We start from the raw sequence: 19,840 nt of genomic DNA, 5'->3' as shown, positions 1-19,840 counted from the left end.
ATTTTTTATTATTTTTTTTGAGTATTTTTTTGCTTTATTTTGTTTATGATTATAAATATATATATACAATATATATGCACACACATATAGAAAAATATATTTTTTTTCTTTTCATTTTCCCTTTTTAAGTTATTATGACTGCGTGTGCTTTATGATTTTATGAAAAGTTTACATATAAAGTAAACGCAGGATTATAAATTGGTGTTATGTTATATTCATTAACTATATATGAATATCACCAAAAAGGAAAATAATATTAAAAAAATTGAGAATTTTTTTTTAATTTTATTGGGAATGTTTTTTTCCTATAAAATTAATTATATATATTATAATATATTTTTTTGACCACATTTTTTTTTTTTGTGATATACAGAAAAAATATACTTAAGTTATATTTTTTTAATGCATGTGAATAAAACCGTAGAGGGGAATTATACCCTTGGTATACGCATACAAATATTGGGGTTTACTTCAATTAGCAATATTTTTAGTGCATATAAATGTACGTATTTAATACATAAACATATATATTAATAAATATAAATTGTATACAGATATTATACATATAATAACACAGTGTATAGTTGAAATTGTGGGCATACGCTTGTAGATAAATAAGCTAGGTAATAAATTTGTTCATAATTGCGCATACATTGTTCTTACATTTTATGAATTACTCATATTTATATACCTTTTTTTTAAGGCTTAATATTTTTCAATTGTATTTTCCTTTTTTTATACATAATTTCTCATAACAATTTTCACGTTATGTTAGGTATGACAATAGCGTTTTTATATTATTTTATTTTTATTTGCAAAATAAATAATATATATAAAAACATTAAAAGTGTAAATCTCTGCAATATTTTTTATGATTATTTTCTTTTTTTATCATGCTTATTTTAATGTTAACAAAAAAAGAGGGAATAAAAAAGTAGTACAATTTCGTAACTCGCTTCATACGTTTTTATATTGTATATATAGGAACATATATGACCCCTTTTTTATTCTAATTTATTTAACAATATATATTTTTTTAACTAATCTTATTAATGTGTGTATTTTTTATTTATTTTTGGATGATTTTTATACCCCAATTTAAATAATTAATAGTATTTGATATAACACATACACAATATTCATATAACATGAATTTTCCACTTAAGCTCATTCATATTGTGTACATATATATATTTATATATGTGTGTAGATATATTTTTTATATTTGTATTTGTTCTATATTTACATTTTTTGTTGGCATAAAAGAGTGAGCGAATACTCTATCCTATATTCAGCTACGGCGCTTTTATTTGCTTAATAGGGGAGTTAAAATTTATCACAATTATAATTACATATATAGCTATATTCACCGCTTAAAATAAATATAGGTCTTATTATTTTTTTAATATATATGCTAAAGATTATTTCTTTTCGTTGGTCTATATATACAATTTTTCTGAACTTTAACAATAAGACATTTTATGAAAAGGAACAAAAGGGGTATATTATTCTAAATACAATAACGAGAAACCGCAATTTATATATTACATATATAAAAGAATATGTAGACATAATAACTAAATTAGTATGTTTCTTATTATTTTTATAAAAATAATCAATGTTTTTTGCTACGTTTTATATTTTGAGGGCCTATCACTTAAGGATTATGCAAATCCACTTTGATTTCTTTACTAAATTTTATTTTTTTTAATTCTTTATACGGTTTAATTAAAAAATATATGCATTAGAACTAAGGATAATAATGATAGCATATTTTATAAAGGCAATCATGTTGATGAAAAATTTTAATAAGAAAAATTGAATGCTATGATAAGATAAATTGCATAAATCTAAATATGTGTAAAATGTTTTAATTATAGGGACATATGCGTGTATTATTTTGGTTTTTTTTCCTTTTTTTATCTTAATTGTATTACAAAATATAAAGTTTGAAAATTTGTGTGTTTTTATGTAACCATATAAGTATGCAAACATATAGGTATAATAAATATAATGCCATTAAAACATCATACAGACTTTAAACAACATAAAAAGTAATTATTTACAAATAGATGGATGACCTCATTCAACTATTTATACAATATATCCAAAAAATATATAATTACATAATAAAATAAACAATAAATTTATTTATGTATATTGTAGAAAAAAATGATATATGCACATTAGGCATGTTTAGACATTATTTATTTCAAAGTGTAATCAAATAATATATTGGGAATGCTATATGCATATATATTTTTTATGTAAATAATATTAGAAAAAAATACTAATTATTGTGTGCAGAATATGATATATGAAATAGCTTAAAATTTTCTAAGCATCTTTAATTTGAAGTTCTTCCTTTTTTAATTTTTTTAAATATTTTGGATTTTTTTTAAGAAAGTTATCTTTTGATATTTTTCCAAATTCCCCTTTGGCAATTTTATATTCTGTTCTTGTATAATTGTGATAAACACTAAATCCGAATATTTTTGATGTGCAATATGAAGGTGTTTTTAATGTAGAATAATATGGATATGTTTGTAAAAAGATATGAGGAAATGATGTTCCAAAAAATGCACCATCTAAGTATATTTTATCATCATGTATTTTATATATTTCTTGACATAAAGGACAATAAACATGAACTTTGGCGATTTTAACTTGATCAAATAAACCAATTGGAAGTACATTATGTTGAGAACAACTAACTCTTGAGCAATGTCCAAAGTCCCCTTTAATATATTTGTCCTTCATTAAAGATAGCCCTTTTGGGGTTGTAATAAATCTTGCATGTATTAAAGAATATAAGCATATTGCATCTTTTTCTAAAGAGCTTTTTGCATGTTCATCATCAGGAGCATCTCCTGTAATGATAGATAATAAATGATTAAAATTGGGTATTTCATTTTTCAGTCCATATAAATTAAAAGAATCTTCTATATATTCATTATCTACTATAACCAAAAAATTACTTATAACTCTACTATTAAACCATTTTACCCATGTTGTACTTTTATCAGATTTTGAATCCTTCCCATCTTTGTTTGAGTCACTAATATTCATTTTGTTTTTTGTTTTTTTTCGGTTTTGAAGTTTTTATATATTATTATCTTTATCTATAAGTGTATAAAAGTCTAAATAAATAAATATGTGTAAAATCTAGCGTATATTTCTACAAAAAAACTGGAAATGTCCAACTGTTTTGGCTTTTGAATTAATCACTTGATATGTTTTGTTCCTTTATATTTTTGTACGCTTCGATAAATATGATTTTTTATTTTAAAGATGTTTTACAATGTTTTAATAGTTAGCTTAATTTATGTATGTTTTTTATAATTTAAAAAAAGTGTAAATATTATCGAATATATATTTATCAGGTCATATACAATAATAAATTGTCACTGTTATTTATTTTTCTTATTATCCTTTAAAATATAAAAGGTAGAAAATACATTTTGCAATACATTATAAAAAAAAATTATAATAAGAATAATGCAAAATATATGAATATAGATAAGCAAAATAATTGTATATCTATGAGACTAGTACATTTATAAGTATATTATATAAATGTAAATTAATGATCTTTGTGGGGTGAAGCGGAAATGCTTACATATTTTTTTGACATATCTATCATATTATATTAAAGATTAAGTAATGATAATGAATTCCATTTTATTAACCCCTTTTTTTTTAATAATGATATTAGAAAAATAAAAAATAGATGAATAAATAAATGAATTAATAATATAAATAAGGGTATAAATTTTTATTATTTTAATGAGGAAAATATATATAGTAAAAATCCCTTTGTAGTGATTACTGAAGAACGTAATTTTTTTTAATCGTCCTGCAGTATAACGTTAAAAATAATTTTTATATGCATATATTTTTTTAAGTATAATAATATTGTAAAATATATAACGGTTTTTATAAAAATTATGGATATGTTAAAAAAAATTAAAGCATAATATTTATTTTAATTATTCATTTATTTTTGCTTGGTATTATGGCTATTAATAAAAATTTCATAATAAAGGAGTTTGGGGTTAGTGAAAACGAAAATATGCAAATTTATTTATAGGGATAGGTATGTGTATATTGTATAAGCATTTCATATTTGGGTAGTCTATATTGGTACTGATTTTTATAAAAGTATATAGATTGATGTTTTGCATTTTAGTGTGCTCTTATCTTTATTTGTTTGGTAAAAGGAAATACCTATTATTGTAAAATGTGTACATTATATTAAATAAATAGAAATATTTTATAAATTATGATATAATATAACATGATAAAGAATAATAATAGTAATAAAACATAATCTGATTTAGCCTTTTATATTTTAATTGCATTCATATTTTTTTCTGTCTTTCATTTTTACTAAGCATGGTATAATATTATTATTAGCATGCCATTATTAAGGTAAATATATCTAAGTATTTATTTTAATATTATAATGATAGCGATAAAAGGTGATGGCAGTAATCATTTTATGAAGCTTGATTAATGCGATGTTGTAAATTTTGTGTGGTTTTTTTCTTTTTATAAAATAAGTTAAGATAGTATGGCGTAAAGTATTAATTTGTTTTAATAAATTGAATAAAAACAAAAAATATTAAAAAAGTAAATTAAAAAAAAGTAGAATAGTGTGAATGTAAAATTCGAATACATGCATATATAGAAAGAGAAAAAAGATTTGAATTAAAAAGAAATGAAACATAAAAAATATTTGATGTATGAGAATCAGTCTAGAAATGTTGACTTGTTTTGTGTGCATGTGTGTTTGCACAAATTTTAGGGGGAATACAATTAATTTCTTAAATTTATTTTTTAAAATATTTCTTAATGGTTAAACACATTTTTTTTCGATAATATTTTTGGCTCCATGTTCCTCGTATTCACTTTTGGTCATACAAAATTGTGGGAAAGATCCTAAAGATGATAAAATAGATGCCCCTATAAAAGTATTGTATTTTCTATCTGCACCTTTGCTATAAATAATTTTTGTCGGTTTCCCTTTTATTGTATCTATATATGAAATATAGGATTTTAACAATCCAACAAAATTATGGAACATTGTAGATTCTCCAGTTACAATCAAAAAATTAAGAACTTCATCAAGTGTTATATTTGAAGACATAAATGATAAAATTCCTTTTTTAATAAAATCTTGTAACCCATCAAAAATTTCAAAATAGTTTTCTATTGAATCAGAATAACATAAATTTGATGTTTTATCCATTGTATTATCAGGTATTTTTTCGATTATAGAATTATTATTATTTATTTTATAATTATATTTATATATAATTGGAAGTTTTAAAGATTTTAAAGAATCATAAAATGCGTTAAAATCCATATTATTTAATGAGGAATCCCCATTTATTTTCGTTATAGTATGTTGATTATATTTTTTTCTGAAAAAAATATATGGGAATATAAGTTTCATTTCATCGCTAGTTCTTTTATCTATTATGTTTCCATCTGGGAGTGTATACACATCGTCACTATTACTATTATCGTGGTCGATACTATTAGTGGCACTAGCATTGGTTTGGTCATTTGTTTTTATTTTTTTATCATTAGGATTTTGATTGTCGTTGAATAGTGCTTCCTTTATTTTGCTAACTACATGAAGAGAACCCCACAAATAATAAGGTTTAGTAACTAATGGGCACTTCAAAATTTTAATTTCATTGACTTTTTTTTCAGTATTAGAACTTTTATCAATACAAAATGAAGGGTATATTTGAATATTTTTAATATTTTCTAAATATGCATAATATATTCTATCAAGCAATTCACCTCCTATTGGTACTTCTTCTATATGTTTTTGAAATATATATCCCTCTTGCATTCCACATAAATTCGTACAATTTTTTTCAACACTTAAAACAAGTCCCGATGTTCGTGCACACCCATAGCAAGATAGAACACTTCTTTTAGATAAAAACATTTGATATACATTATATGATTCAAACATTAATTCTGTAAATTTTTCTCTATATTTCGAATCTATTTTATTAGGTTCTGTTAATAAAATAGGATGATCTTGAAAATTTACATCTAATGCTTTACTTCCTGATATATCTTCAAATAACTTTTCCATAGCTTCAAAATTTATATCATATTTACTATTATTATTATCACTATATATATATTTCATTCCATATAATAAGTCGACATTATCTCTTTTTATATCTGGAAGTAATGGAAATATAGTATGTTTTAATGTTGCATTATGGCCTATAGGTAATCCTAAAATTAGATTCGAATGATATCTGGGGGAGCATTCCCCAGAATATCCTGCCCTCATTTCTCCATCATTTATATCCAGAATTATTGTTTGTATGTTTTGGTACATTTTTCATGAAGTTTTTCTTATTATAAAATTAGGATGGCACATATAAATTTCTTTTTTTTCTCTCACTAAATATATATGCTTTATTTATTTCTTCTTAAAATAATTCCATTAAAAATATGCATTACCAAGATATACAGCACATTTTTTTCATATATGTTTTTACCATTTTATAAATAAAAACATATGCATCATTGTGTGTTACCATGTACATATATATATGGCATGCTACAATTTATATAGAGACTTGTATATTTATACTATTGTAATCGTTTTTCATTATGATTTATATTATAAACTAAGGAAATAACTTATAAAAATTTACTACAAAATTTTATGTATGTAATTGATACGGCTGCAGACAATATAATAAGTTTAAGAACTTATTAGCTTGGTATTATTTGTTTATACATATAGATAAATAATGTAGCAGTACAAAATAAAAATTATATGCTTGTATGTGTCTGAATTAGTATAATTTTATAGGATGGTGATAATACTGTTACTGTATTGCTTATATTGCTCAATCTTCATACATATATGAATTTAACTATTTATGATTAGTACTTGACAAAAAAATTTAAGATAAAGTATTTATACCAATCATATTCGCTTTTGTTCCTCCTTTTGGTAATTAAAAAAATTTGTTTAGATGAGGTGATGGGAAAGCATGGATTTCTTTATAAAAAGGAGTTCAAAATAAACCATCATCAGTGTTACAAATCTTATTTAGCTACTCATTAATTTTATTATATGCAATTAAGCATACTTATATGTAAAAAGGAAAAAGAATATATTTATATATATTAATAAAAATGTAAAGGAAAAAATATATACTAAAAGTAAATGATAATGCTATTTTTATTAAGCTATAAATTTTTTCAATTTTCAGTGAGGCACATAAGTATGTATACTTCATAATATATTATTTTTATATACACCTATTTATTAGAAGATTAATATATATTTTTTATTTATAATGCATTTTGAAATTATTTTCATAAGGTTAATCATCGAAAGATATAGTCATATTTTTTTCATTAAAAAATTTTTATTTTCTTATTTTTTTGTATAGAAATAAATTAAAGGGATATATGCTTTTTTTAGTTCAACAACATGCTTTGCATATATGTGTAAAAGTATATAAATTTATATAAGGTAGTAAGAATTGTAAGGATACTAATAATGGTATACTAAGTTGAAATGTTGTTATATCAAAAAAAAGGACAATAATCTATAATTTTAAAATATTATATTAATACATAAACTATAAAAGAGTTATGCATACCTTTTATTTTTCATTGTATATCCGATTCTATAGGGAATGCTAAATTCTTTTTCGTTTTTGCTGTACACTTTAAAGTATAGAAAATGGAGGTGAAAACACCCGATGGGATCATTAATAAATTTTAAATGAGTGTGTATTGAAGATCGGCTTGATGTATTTGCATTGCAGGTACATAAGAGAATGAGAGCTTGTTTTATTTTCCCTTTCTGTTCATTGTAATCGTTGTAATTTAACAATAAATGATTTGGCTACATTGGTTTTGCTTATTTGTTTTTCATTTTGGGCGTTGTTAAAGCATGAAAGAAATTTTAATGAACTATAAAAGGTTGTTATTAAAAATGTAGTGCGTCTAAGAATTAACAACATAAATGTAGCATATTAATAGGCTTAGTATATTGTAAAATTATTTAAAAATTTATGGAAAAAAAAATCGAAAAAAAATGATGTGAAATAAAATAAAAGGGCAATTGTAATAGTATAAAAAAATGCACAAATAAATATACTTATGTATGGGGGTGTGTACATACATATATAATAAGAGACAATAGGATTATACTATATAAAAAATATACTTAAATATATATACTATCTGTTAAAAAATAAAGAAAACTGAAAAAATATAATAAGACACAATTCGTATGTTTAAAGATAAAAGAATTTTCTATCTTTTTTGTATTTTTTATATGAAAATTGTTACTTATAATAAATCATAAATATAATTTTTTAATTGTATCTTCATATTTTTTCCGATATATTCAAGATATATAAAATAAGTTTGTTGTTGAGACATATATTTTTCTCCATGCAAATTTCTTATACTTGTTTTGTGCGTAGAAATTTGTATCGAAACATTTTTGTTTATGTTTAGACAACAATTTTGAAAAGTTTATAAATTTTAAATGAAATGTATTTATAATTCCTTGGAAAGGGTTCGAACTTTTATATATATTTGCACAATTTCTCGATTAGCTAGTCAGCAATTTTTCTAATTACATGTATGTCTCCTTGTTATTGCAAGTGACACAACAAAAAAATTGTAACAATAATGAAAAAATTTGTGGTTATATTTTTAGCCTTATGTATTTTTAAAAAAATTATAGGGTTAAAGATTTCTATAAAAAAAAAATATCCAAATGTTGAAAGTGGAGTTTATCAATTAGATATCAAAGGAAGACCAATCAAACTTGTGGATGTGAATTATAATCATATATGGGAATTACCTAAAAATGGGACAGTGAATTCTTACACTGTTGTTAAAAAAAATGGAAAAACAAAAAAATTTAGTGAAGGAACAAATATAATATATGGAACTACCAAAAGGGTGAATTTACCCGACGTTGATGAAATAGATGAAAATACAATAAAAGAAAAAATTGAGAACGAAAAAAAAATTGGTAACATTAAAAATGTAGCTAGTATTTCAAAAAAAACAAAGGATATCGAAGATGAAAAAAAGAGAAAACGACAAAAAAAAACATTACCACAAGCTATGCATATAATTGCAGAAGATGTTCCTGAAAAAACTAAAGAAGAAGATTCAAGGTAATTTAACCTAAAAATATATTTAATTTTAGTCGTGATTCATAGGTTTACACAACTATGTATCCATTTAATAATTCATCTATAATGTATTTATTTTGGTGTTACTCCTTTAAAGAGAGATAGACATGGGATATGAATTGGGAGGTACTTTTAAATATATATAAAAAATACAACAATAAAAATTATATAGATATAAATTTGTATGTTCGTTTTCAAAGAATACATTTATTCGGGCTATTTTTATTTTATTATATTTTCCCACGCCTATATATTGTCATTGCTATTTAATTAACTATTAGATATGATAAAAGACAATTTGGAAAGGTTATTCAGAAAAAAATGAAATAAAAATAAACAAAAAATTAATATATGTATCATATATGTGATTATAAGCTACTGAAACATGTATATATACGTATGAATTTATTTTTTTTGAAAATGCTTTTAGCCATTATGAGGAAACAAAGGCGCCTTCAAATTTAAGCAACGATTTGATAGATATAAAAATTCCAGTTACGCTGGAAAAATTGTTACTTGATGATTTGGAAGAAAGAAAGTGGATATCTAAAAAAATAATGCATGATAAAATATGTTTACGGGATTATTCAAAAATGTGTCCTTCTGTTTGGGAACAAATATCAGAAACACAATGCATGTCACCCAAGTATATGAAATAGTAGAGAAAATGCATGAATCATATTACATCAAATAATTTAATAGTTACTAGGAATATATATATTTTTTCTCTTTAATAATTGTATTTTCAAAAGGGATTATTCGGGGCCATGCTCCCATATTATGACTTTCGAGCCAAAAACGGCAAAGGAAAAAAGTGTAATAGCAAGAGATTGTAATGGTGAGATTGATTTATATGTTTTGTTAAAAAATAACAATATAAATTACATAAAAATTAAGGATTAAAAAAATATTCGAATAATTAAGATGATAAAAAAATGGATATGCATGTGTAAATGTATAATTTTTTATAGTTTCTTGGTCATGTCTTAATGAAGAATGTGGTAACGATGAAAGAGATTACTCAAAAAAATGCCCCGAAAATTGGATATATTCTGGAAAATGCGAAGCACCAGAGTATGCACATATATATATAATATTTATTAATACAAATATAGTAGCATCGATGTAGGGAATAATTTCCGTTGTTATGTTTTTTTCCATGTTTGAATTGATATTTTTTATTATATAATATACATATATTTTTTTTGAAGGAATTATGATGGAGGATGCAGTAAAAGTGTGGTAAGGCAACGATGGCTAATTCTTACATTTTTGTGATATAGACATATTATGACAAGTATGAGCATATATTTCGAACGATTAAAATGTAATTTATATTTTTAGGATTTTGATGCTTTCACACAAAATGAAAAGGAGGAATTTTCTTCTGGTATTGTTGATATATTGCAAATACACGAAAATAGAAATGAAATAAAAATAAAATATATTTTGTTTTATTCTATTTAATTAATTTTTGCCTTATTTTTTTATTAGCATGTAAAGTGGTACTATAAGAAAAACAATATGTAACTAATAATGAGTATTAAAAGCATATTAAATAAGACAACAAAATTATCAAGTATACTAATGATTATAACAATGTATTTTTTATTCTTGTATTAATTATTAAATGAATAAACTAGGTGTGGCCATGTAAAGAACAATCCTGTGGTAAGCTTATTATAAAAAAGAAAATGTACATATTATATGCTTCCTTGATAAAAAAAATATGTGCAATAGTTAGTAGTATAATTAATTTCACAATATTTAAAGAACATAAATTTGAAATCGACATAATATAAAAATTAGTAAAAATCGAAAAACGAGCCGATAGGGTATAGTAATATTTTTCAATATGTATTTATGGGTATTTTAAAATTTATTTGCAGAAAAGGATTACTCGATAGTTTGTCCAAAAGGTTAAAGTTTTATACTATTGGAAGAATACTTAAATAGCATAAATTTTTTATTTTTATTATGTGTTATTTTTCAATTTGATTTATGGCTAATAATATGTATACATGTTTTATGAATTTTTACATATTTAACTACAAACTTTAACGACAGGATGGGCCTATGATGCTAACAAAGATATTTGCGATGTTGCCGAAGAATTTAAAGGATTGATTTCAGAAGAAGATGCAGAAATAATTAGTCACATGACTTATCAAGTAAATAATACAAAAAAGAGAAAGAACAAATATTTTTTTCATAGCATTATTATAATAATTTGTGTGTCTTTCTAGTGTTTATCTTTAAATTATAGTCAGTATATATATTCCATTTTTGTATACAAAGCTGAATTAATTTATTTCACCTTATTTTTTTTTCATTTTTTACGAAAAAAAATTATAGCAAAGAGCAGAATTTTCGTCGAAATATGGAATTGGATGGCCATGCAAAAAAGAATGCACATCCGGATATGATATATATGCATGTCCAAGGGGATGGGTAAATTTAATGAACTCTGGTATGTGTAAAGCACCAGAGGAATATACCCCACTTATAAACTGCCCAAGAATAACTCATTTTGATTATATGAATGCTAAAGAAAAAGAAATGTTTAGTAAAAAATGTAATGTAAAATGGTTATGCGCTGAAAATTCAGAAAGAGATTATTTTAAATGCCCTATAAACTTTGAATACATAAATGAAGGGGAGTATAAAGGAGGGTGCAATCCAAATGAGAAATATAAAGGACCATGCAAAGGACCACAAAAAATATTATCATTAACTCTTGAACAAAAGTATAGTTTTGAAGAAGCATGTGAAGCTCAATTTCGAAATTTAAAAAAAGAGGATATCCCACAGACAGAGCACGATCTTTCTATTGATCCAAGTACAATAGAAAAAATGCTCAAGGGAGCTGATATATCAAACAAAAAAGAGGTTACCTTAGAATAGTTCTTTTTTAATTGGTATTCATATAAGTGCATATGTAGATGAAATTTGAAAATACTTTCTACATTTTTTGGAAGTGATTAATTTTTTTTTAATTAATATTATGAGAGTTAAAAACATTTAACGCTAATAAATTTATAAACATAAAAAAATAATCAAATGTAACAAGCAAATAAAATATATTATTAAAAAAGAAAAACAAAAATATTGCAAATGAAATAAAATACATTAAAAAAATAAGAAAAAATATATGCTAGGAGGAAAAAGGAATGCACATTTACGTATGTGTATGCCGATAGTATATATTTATACAAATATTTTGGGCTCAGCCTTTTTAAAGGTATATAGGCATCAATCTGTTGTATGGAATATGTAATATTATCATAGATAATTATGACTTAGTCATATGTAGTATTTTTTTTGATTCGTCTTTGTACTTTTGAGAAAATTTGAAAATTTTCTGATAAACTTTATTTTTAAGATTTTCATCAGGTATATGTTCAAGAATCTCATTTACAAAAGCTTTCATCATAATTTGTCTTGCAATCTTTGTATCTATGCCTCTTGACATTAATGAGAAAATTGGTTCCTGCTCTAAATCACTAATAGTTGCTCCATGATTAGCTTCTTCTATGTCGCTAGGTATAATTTCTAATGTTGGTATAGCTACAGCACTAGCGCCAAGGTTTAATAAAACCGATCTACATAATGTGTTTAGTTTAGCTTTGATTGCATTCCTTTCAATTCGTCCTCTACTCCTCCAAACTGAATGTGCTGTATCCGAAACTAGCGATTTAAATAATTGATCTGTTTGCATAGAAGGATGCTCATGATGAAACATTTCATATTGGCTTATATTTTGTTTACCTTCTAGCAAAGATAAGCCATAGCTTTGCTGTTTGCATCCCTGGTTTCCTTCAATTTGTAAATTAACACGTGATGATAAACTGCCCAATAGTATATCAACAAATTTATAATTTGCATTTATTCCATTTTGTACAGAAACATTATGAAAATACCATACATTTTTCCCTAATTCTTGCGATAAAATATGATTAACTTTCGAATTTTGTTCTAAATAAATTCTTGAAAAGGCATTAACCATACCTCCGTTATTATCATTTAATGATATATGTGATTCGTGAATATTTATTTTGCTATTTTCTTTAATATATAGGACTAGTCGCGGGTTTGTTATTGGGTTATGTTTAGAATTTGGTATTTCGTTTTTTTTGTAGGGATTGTTCTTTTGAGTATCATCTGTGATAGGATTTGATCCACTTTCTTTATCGGCCTGATGATTTATGTTCACATTTGAATTGTTGGTTTGATCATTTGGAAGTAGGTCATCACCAGTTTCGTGATCCTCATCTTCATTGTATGCTTCATCGGATGCTTGTTTTTTTTCCGTATCTGATGATTGTTTGTCAGTTGGGACATTTTCATAGACTACATAAGATTGACCGTTTTGCAAATTTTCATCTTCACTTTTTGAAGTGGATATAAATATAATATGAAAATATTTATCACTCAAATCTATATCTTTATCTAGATAAAGAACTGCACAATCTTTAATTGAGGCTAAGTTTAATGCAGAAAATTTCGCCATACCAAAATCACTTTTTCTATAATCATAAATTGGGTAATCATTATCAAATTTTCTTGACTGCTTCCCGATTTGGCCTCGAACAAATGGCTGAGTATTTGTTTTATACCAGTTTGTGTGTTCTGGTATGAAATACAATTCTTTATTTATCAAATATTCAACTTCTGGATCTTTTATATTAAAAAAACTACCTACGAATATTTTTGATGTTGTTCTTTTTTCACCATTTGGACCAACTTGCTCATTTCCACGTTGTTCTGTGGCATTTGAATCGTCACTTTTCCCTTCATTCGATTCGTTTTTTTCTTTAAGATCTTGATTTAATTTTTTTAAAATACTTATGTCATCGGATAATATTTCGTCAATTATTCCATCCCTTACAACAAGAGTATAAAATGCCTTCTTGTGTTCTTCTTTCAATTTATTTACTTTTGATTGTTCATTATTGCTTTCGGTATCTGAACTATTTCCATCAACATCATATTGGGTATCTCCTTTTTCATAAGTTGATACATTAGATGTTTTATCTGTTTGCAAAATGTTGGATTCAACATTCTTTTGGTGCACTTTTTTATCGTTAAGAGCATTGTTCAAGTTGGGATTATTCTTGTCATCTTCGTGATGATTGTCTTTTCCATGATCCTGATAGTTTATTTGAGTGGATTGATCAGAATGCTGTTTTTCGCTCTGATTTTCTGGCTCTACTATTTTCATTTTAAAATTAGATAACTCTTCTTTTGAGATATTTCTTAAACTTATACTTGTATCAAAGTTTTGTTTATAAAAAGATTTTAAATTTACTTGTTGCCTCCATGCTTCTAATTTTCTGTTAGGTGTTGGAATTTCACTATATGCGCTTTTTCCAGAATTTTGTAAAATTTTCCATAAACAATATTTGGGGGCATCAATATTTAGATAGATTTTTGGTACAGGGACTTGATTAAGTGCTTCAATTATTTCACCATTTTGATCATATTTCCATAATTTAATAAAATCAGTATCTTCTAAGATATTTTCATTATATTTATTTTTAAAAATTTGAATTTTATCGTCAAATAAGTTTTTTTTATGAGTAAGATGACGTGATATTTCTTTATCCAGTTCATTGTCACAGTTGTCACTAGCCTCGCTCTTCATATTTTCTTTTTTTTCATAATTTTCATCAGAGGAAATTTCCCCATTAGATTTAATATTATCTCCAAAGCTGGCGCGAGATTGGGGGGAGTTTACATCCTCATAATGGCCGTCAGAATTTTGAGGAGTAATTTGGTCTGTTTTAGAATGAGGATTTATAAATGATTCACTAACATTAGAATTTCTTTCTTCATATTTTTGTAAAGGTAATTCGATATTATTATTATGTTTGATAGAATTGGGAGTATTTAATTGTATTAGTTTATCTTTTAGCTGATCAAATTTGTCAATTATATAATCTGTTTCTATAGCAGTTTTGTCCCTTATAAGTATTTGCAATGTGTACAAATTTAATAAAAAATTAAGATTGTGAAAAAAGTGTTGATTGTAAGAAGAGGATATTTTGATCAAATCATTAAAGTAAATATTTCTTTTAACATCTGTTGGAGTATTAAATGAATATATTTTATTTCGTTCTTTACCAAATGTATCAATATTACGACTACTAAAACCACTAGTTGTTATAAAATTTATAGGTGAATTGTTATAACATTTTGTAGATTTAAGATCAGGTGATACAAATTTGGGTTCAGTAGATATATCTTCTTCATATGTTATTAATTTAGGAATATAATATTCATATTCATAAAATTGAATTTGTTTATTTATTGGATTTTTATATTTGTATTTATATTTATATATTAAATATGGTTTGTTGTTTTTTTTCCATTCATTTATATCAAATACTTCATTATTTTTTATAAAATTGTTTACACTTTCAACATTTTGATATTCATTGTTATGTAAGTTTGATATATAATCATAGACTAATGTTGCTTTATAATCTTTGTTTTTATTTTGTATTAAAAAATCATCAATGGAATAATTTGGCATGGGTTCTCGGTTATTTTGTGATAATATATCGGTATCATTTTGTTCATCTAATTCAGGTGTATATTTTTCATATAATTCTTCATATTTTCTAAGATACTTTTTCACATATTTATTTTTCCCATTATTTTTATATTTTGTTGATAAGTAATTAATAAAAAGTAATTTTGGTTTTGTAAGGCCATAATTGTTATATATGTTCATATAATGAGGTGATTGCCTACCTAATTTGGAATTTTTGAATTGTATATGTGTGTGTAACTTTTTTGAGTTTATCCATTTATATAAACTTGTTAAAATTTTAAAATTTATCGGATTTCCATTAATATGGCGTCTTTTGTTTATTTGGTTTGTATATAGACCTTTCTCAGCATTTTCCTTATTCTTTGTATTATATTTAGAAATAATTATTTCATTATAATTATTATTTGCTATTGGTAAGTTTTCATATCTTTCATGAAGGCCATTGCCAAAATGAATTATCTGAGCCTCGCTTTTGTTTTTATTAAGATAATATTTATCTTCTGATCGATCAGATGAATATATGTTTTGTTGGGGATTATATTGTACATTTACTTTATCTGATTTATTTAGTTCTGCTTTTTTTATTTGATTTTTCTTTGCTTCTTTTCTTTTCGCTTCTACCGTTTTTCTAAGACTCGTATTTTGTATGCATAAAGTATTCAAGTTTTTGCACTTGGCACAGTTAAAATGGTTTATGAAATAATTATTTAATAGCAAGAAAACAAGCATACATTTTAGTAGAGTTATATTAGGCATATTTTCTTTTTATTATAAAAAAATTTAAATAAAGGTAGCATTAAAGCTATCCAAAAGAAAGTGTATAATGTTTTTGGTGGAAACGGGGATAAATACACATATGTGTGCTTACTGAAGTAATTTATTATATTGTATCATTTTTACGCATTACTTTGATAGTCAAATATAGTTGAAATATTGGTTAATATAAAATGAAAAGGGATACATTCCCATGTATATATATGAATCAGTAATTTATTGTATTCCTACGTATACGTATCTTAAAATTAAACCTCAAAATATAGCTAAATTTACAAAATTAAATAATTTAAAAAATATCTTTCACTTTGAAAAAAACAAAAAATAATAAAAAATGAAAACACTAAAAATAAAGATGGGTTATACTGAAAAATGGTATGCATTACAGAGTTACAAATTATTATAGAAAAATAACAAAAAAAACTAACAAAAATAATTTAAAATGAGTTTATTTAATGATGAATGGGAAAGGGAACAAAAAATATATATATAATGGGGAAATATAATAAAAATTAAATTGTATTATTTTAAAAAATAATGTATTTATAATATTATATATGTATGGAAATATCTTAATTATATAAATTAAAATATTTTTCTTAATAATTTTAAAGCATGTAATACTAAACTAAGCACGGATGGCTGAGTGGTCTAAAGCGTCAGACTCAAGATCTGATGAACGTAAGTTCGCATGGGTTCGAACCCCATTTCGTGCATTTTAAATAAAATAAAAAACTTTTAATTCTCTATATAATAATTATATAGGATCAAAACATATTATAAATTTAATAGTTCTGAACAATGAGTATATTATTTTATGTATAAAAGTATAATAATAATATAGACTATAGACTATTTTATTTATAAAGTAAAAAAAGCAAATGGGAAGATAATAAAATTCATTTTGATATGCATATTTATTAACACATAATAGAGATATGTTTATTACATTTTTTATCATTCAATAATATGTGAATAATACTATTTAAGGGCAATATATATTCCATGCCAAATAACATGTGAAATATTTTCCCATGAAACAGGCAATAATACATACAAGGGAAATGTTATGCCGATAAGCATAGGTATAATAGCTAAACTAAACATTTTGTGAGGGTCTATGATTGGTTTATAAAATGTTTTTAGTGATACGTAGAAAATATTGTAGGCTTTAAAATAAATATTTTTTTGAATGTTTTCTTGATTTTATTATTTTGTATAAAATAAAAAAAATTAATATGAATTATGGAATGGAAAAAAACATTAGGAAATTATTCCTTGTTTTTTTATTTGCGTCAACCGGGAGTCGAACCCGGGTCACCTGCTTGGAAGGCAGGTATCATGGCCGTTAGACTATTGACGCTACAATTATTAATTATTAGTGATCTTATCATAAATATATATATAAATATAGCGGAGTTATTTTTTATTATATAGGTACAATATATTTAATATTTAGCATCATAATATAGCATTTCTAATCTCATAAGCATGCATATTTGCAAGCAACCTAATTAATGATAATAATATCATCCTATATTTATGTTTAATAATATTCCATGTATTTAGAAAAATTGTATATTTAAAGAAGAATATTTCTTTGCTATTATACTCATAAAATATATATATTTCTATTATTTAGGGATATATTAAATATTAAAACAAGAACAAATTGTTTCATTGGAGTATTTCTTGTTAATTTTTTAGTCATAATATTTTTGATATAACTTTAATTATATACATTGTATTTACATAAATGATTTGCATATTAATTATAAAATTAAAAGATATTATTTGAAGCTAATCATAAGTACATATTAAATATATATACATAAGTGGTATATCTCCTTTAATAAGTGATGGGTAGTTTTTAATAAAGCTAAAAAATATAAGGTATATTAAAAAGTCAGTATTACAATTATTTATATTTGAATGATATGTAATAAAAATATTAAAGAAACCTTATATTATGAATTAATTTTTCTTAGAAATAAAAATGCATTTCTGTATTGTTGCACATATCCATATATAAACAAAGGTGTGAATTTTTTGAGCAAATTAATAAAATCATTAAAATAGATAATTTGAAAAGGATTATATGAATAAGGAGTTGGGAAGGATATATAAACATTGTTATATATATTTTTTTTATATCATCTTTTCATTAATTCAAATCACATGCAAATCAAAGGTAAAATGCCATGTGTATAAATATATGAATAGTATGATGTATCGATTATAATAATTAAAGGATAGAAACTTATGGCATTAAAATTTTATAATATAGGCATTATGAAATACTTATTTTTAAAAAATGGGAAGATACGCAATTAGTATTTTACACATTTCGTATTAATTTTGTGTTCCCAAAAAACGCATTAATTATTAATGTTGTATTATACATACGATATATTACGAAAAAAAAATTATAAATTACATTTATCCTTCCTATGTAGAATATCAAAAAATTAAGTAATAATAACTTAATATTGCTATATATTTTTTTTAAGTTAGACTAGTGAAAATGATTTTAATAGACAATAATGTATTATAATCATTTGGTTATATTTTTATTTGATTTCAATTTATTATAAAACTCGAATAGTTGCTATATAATGGATAATTGTGGTTTTATTTTTAGCTTTATGTGTAAGCTTAATAATCGATATAAGAAAATATAACTAATTAGCACGCTGCATTTTCCTTGTAAAGGTTTAAATATGTTTGCATGTGTCTGCTATTTTGTTGTAATAAATATAATATATGCAAACATATAGGATAAATAGTTATATTAAATTTATTTATCAATAAATATACAAAAAGAAGATGTGATTTAAGCTGATATGCGATACATATATGAATACCGGCATTATTTTAATTGCCCAACATGTTTAAAATAGCCTTAAAGTTTACAAGACACTTTGCGGGTTGTGTTATATTTGAATTTTAATAAACAGGTTTATGGATACTAAAAGCTTTATAATTATTTATATCGAGTTTATAGCACTTTATAATTAATCTATAATATAATGTTAAATACAATATTCAAAATATAAAATTTGTGAACAAAAAATGTATATATGCTCGTAAATATTTTATTCGTTTTTATGGTGAATTATTAGTGACACTTTTTAATAAAACCATAAATAATTCATTTACAGCAAAATAAAAAAATATCAAATAAAATTATTCAATATATTTTGCATATCCTTTTTTAATTTCGTATTATAAGGTTTTTATATTATTTATTTTATTCGTAAAAGTAAATAAAAATGCAAAAAAAAAAAAATAG

At 23.7% G+C, this 19,840-nt stretch overlaps 4 protein-coding genes and 2 non-coding genes across 6 annotated transcripts; 2 read left to right on the top strand and 4 right to left on the bottom strand.

Moving 5' to 3' along the window:
- Positions 1-2,337: 2,337 nt before the first annotated feature.
- Positions 2,338-3,069, bottom strand: PCHAS_0901100 (casein kinase II beta chain, putative; the record flags this gene model as incomplete). The annotated part of the gene is made up of 1 exon (XM_733401.2): positions 2,338-3,069. One exon carries the CDS (start codon positions 3,067-3,069, stop codon positions 2,338-2,340), a length of 732 nt encoding a protein of 243 aa, XP_738494.2.
- A 1,789-nt stretch (positions 3,070-4,858) lies between these two features.
- PCHAS_0901000 (actin-like protein, putative) lies at positions 4,859-6,373 on the bottom strand (the record flags this gene model as incomplete). The annotated part of the gene is made up of 1 exon (XM_734166.2): positions 4,859-6,373. The coding sequence occupies one exon, from the start codon at positions 6,371-6,373 to the stop codon at positions 4,859-4,861; it is 1,515 nt and encodes a 504-aa protein (XP_739259.2).
- Positions 6,374-8,703: 2,330 nt separating this feature from the next.
- PCHAS_0900900 (CPW-WPC family protein) lies at positions 8,704-12,122 on the top strand (the record flags this gene model as incomplete). Its single annotated transcript, XM_016798003.1, has 13 exons — positions 8,704-9,200; positions 9,316-9,344; positions 9,500-9,524; positions 9,649-9,864; positions 9,971-10,056; positions 10,190-10,292; positions 10,430-10,460; positions 10,563-10,608; positions 10,713-10,723; positions 10,862-10,889; positions 11,108-11,137; positions 11,286-11,389; positions 11,574-12,122. 13 exons carry the CDS (start codon positions 8,704-8,706, stop codon positions 12,120-12,122), a joined length of 1,755 nt encoding a protein of 584 aa, XP_016655269.1.
- A 388-nt stretch (positions 12,123-12,510) lies between these two features.
- Positions 12,511-16,530, bottom strand: PCHAS_0900800 (FeS cluster assembly protein SufD, putative; the record flags this gene model as incomplete). Its single annotated transcript, XM_740889.1, has 1 exon — positions 12,511-16,530. The coding sequence occupies one exon, from the start codon at positions 16,528-16,530 to the stop codon at positions 12,511-12,513; it is 4,020 nt and encodes a 1,339-aa protein (XP_745982.1).
- A 650-nt stretch (positions 16,531-17,180) lies between these two features.
- Positions 17,181-17,264, top strand: PCHAS_0900760. Its single transcript has one exon. It is a non-coding gene; the product is annotated as a tRNA-Leu (tRNA).
- A 575-nt stretch (positions 17,265-17,839) lies between these two features.
- PCHAS_0900740 lies at positions 17,840-17,911 on the bottom strand. The gene has a single exon. It is a non-coding gene; the product is annotated as a tRNA-Gly (tRNA).
- Between the last annotated feature and the right edge of the window lie 1,929 nt (positions 17,912-19,840).

Source organism: Plasmodium chabaudi, assembly GCF_900002335.3.
Source record: "Plasmodium chabaudi chabaudi strain AS genome assembly, chromosome: 9".
NCBI classification, from domain to species: domain Eukaryota; phylum Apicomplexa; class Aconoidasida; order Haemosporida; family Plasmodiidae; genus Plasmodium; species Plasmodium chabaudi.
The sequence above is the reverse complement of the archived record's forward strand: the minus strand, read 5'-3'. Positions and strand labels throughout refer to the sequence as shown.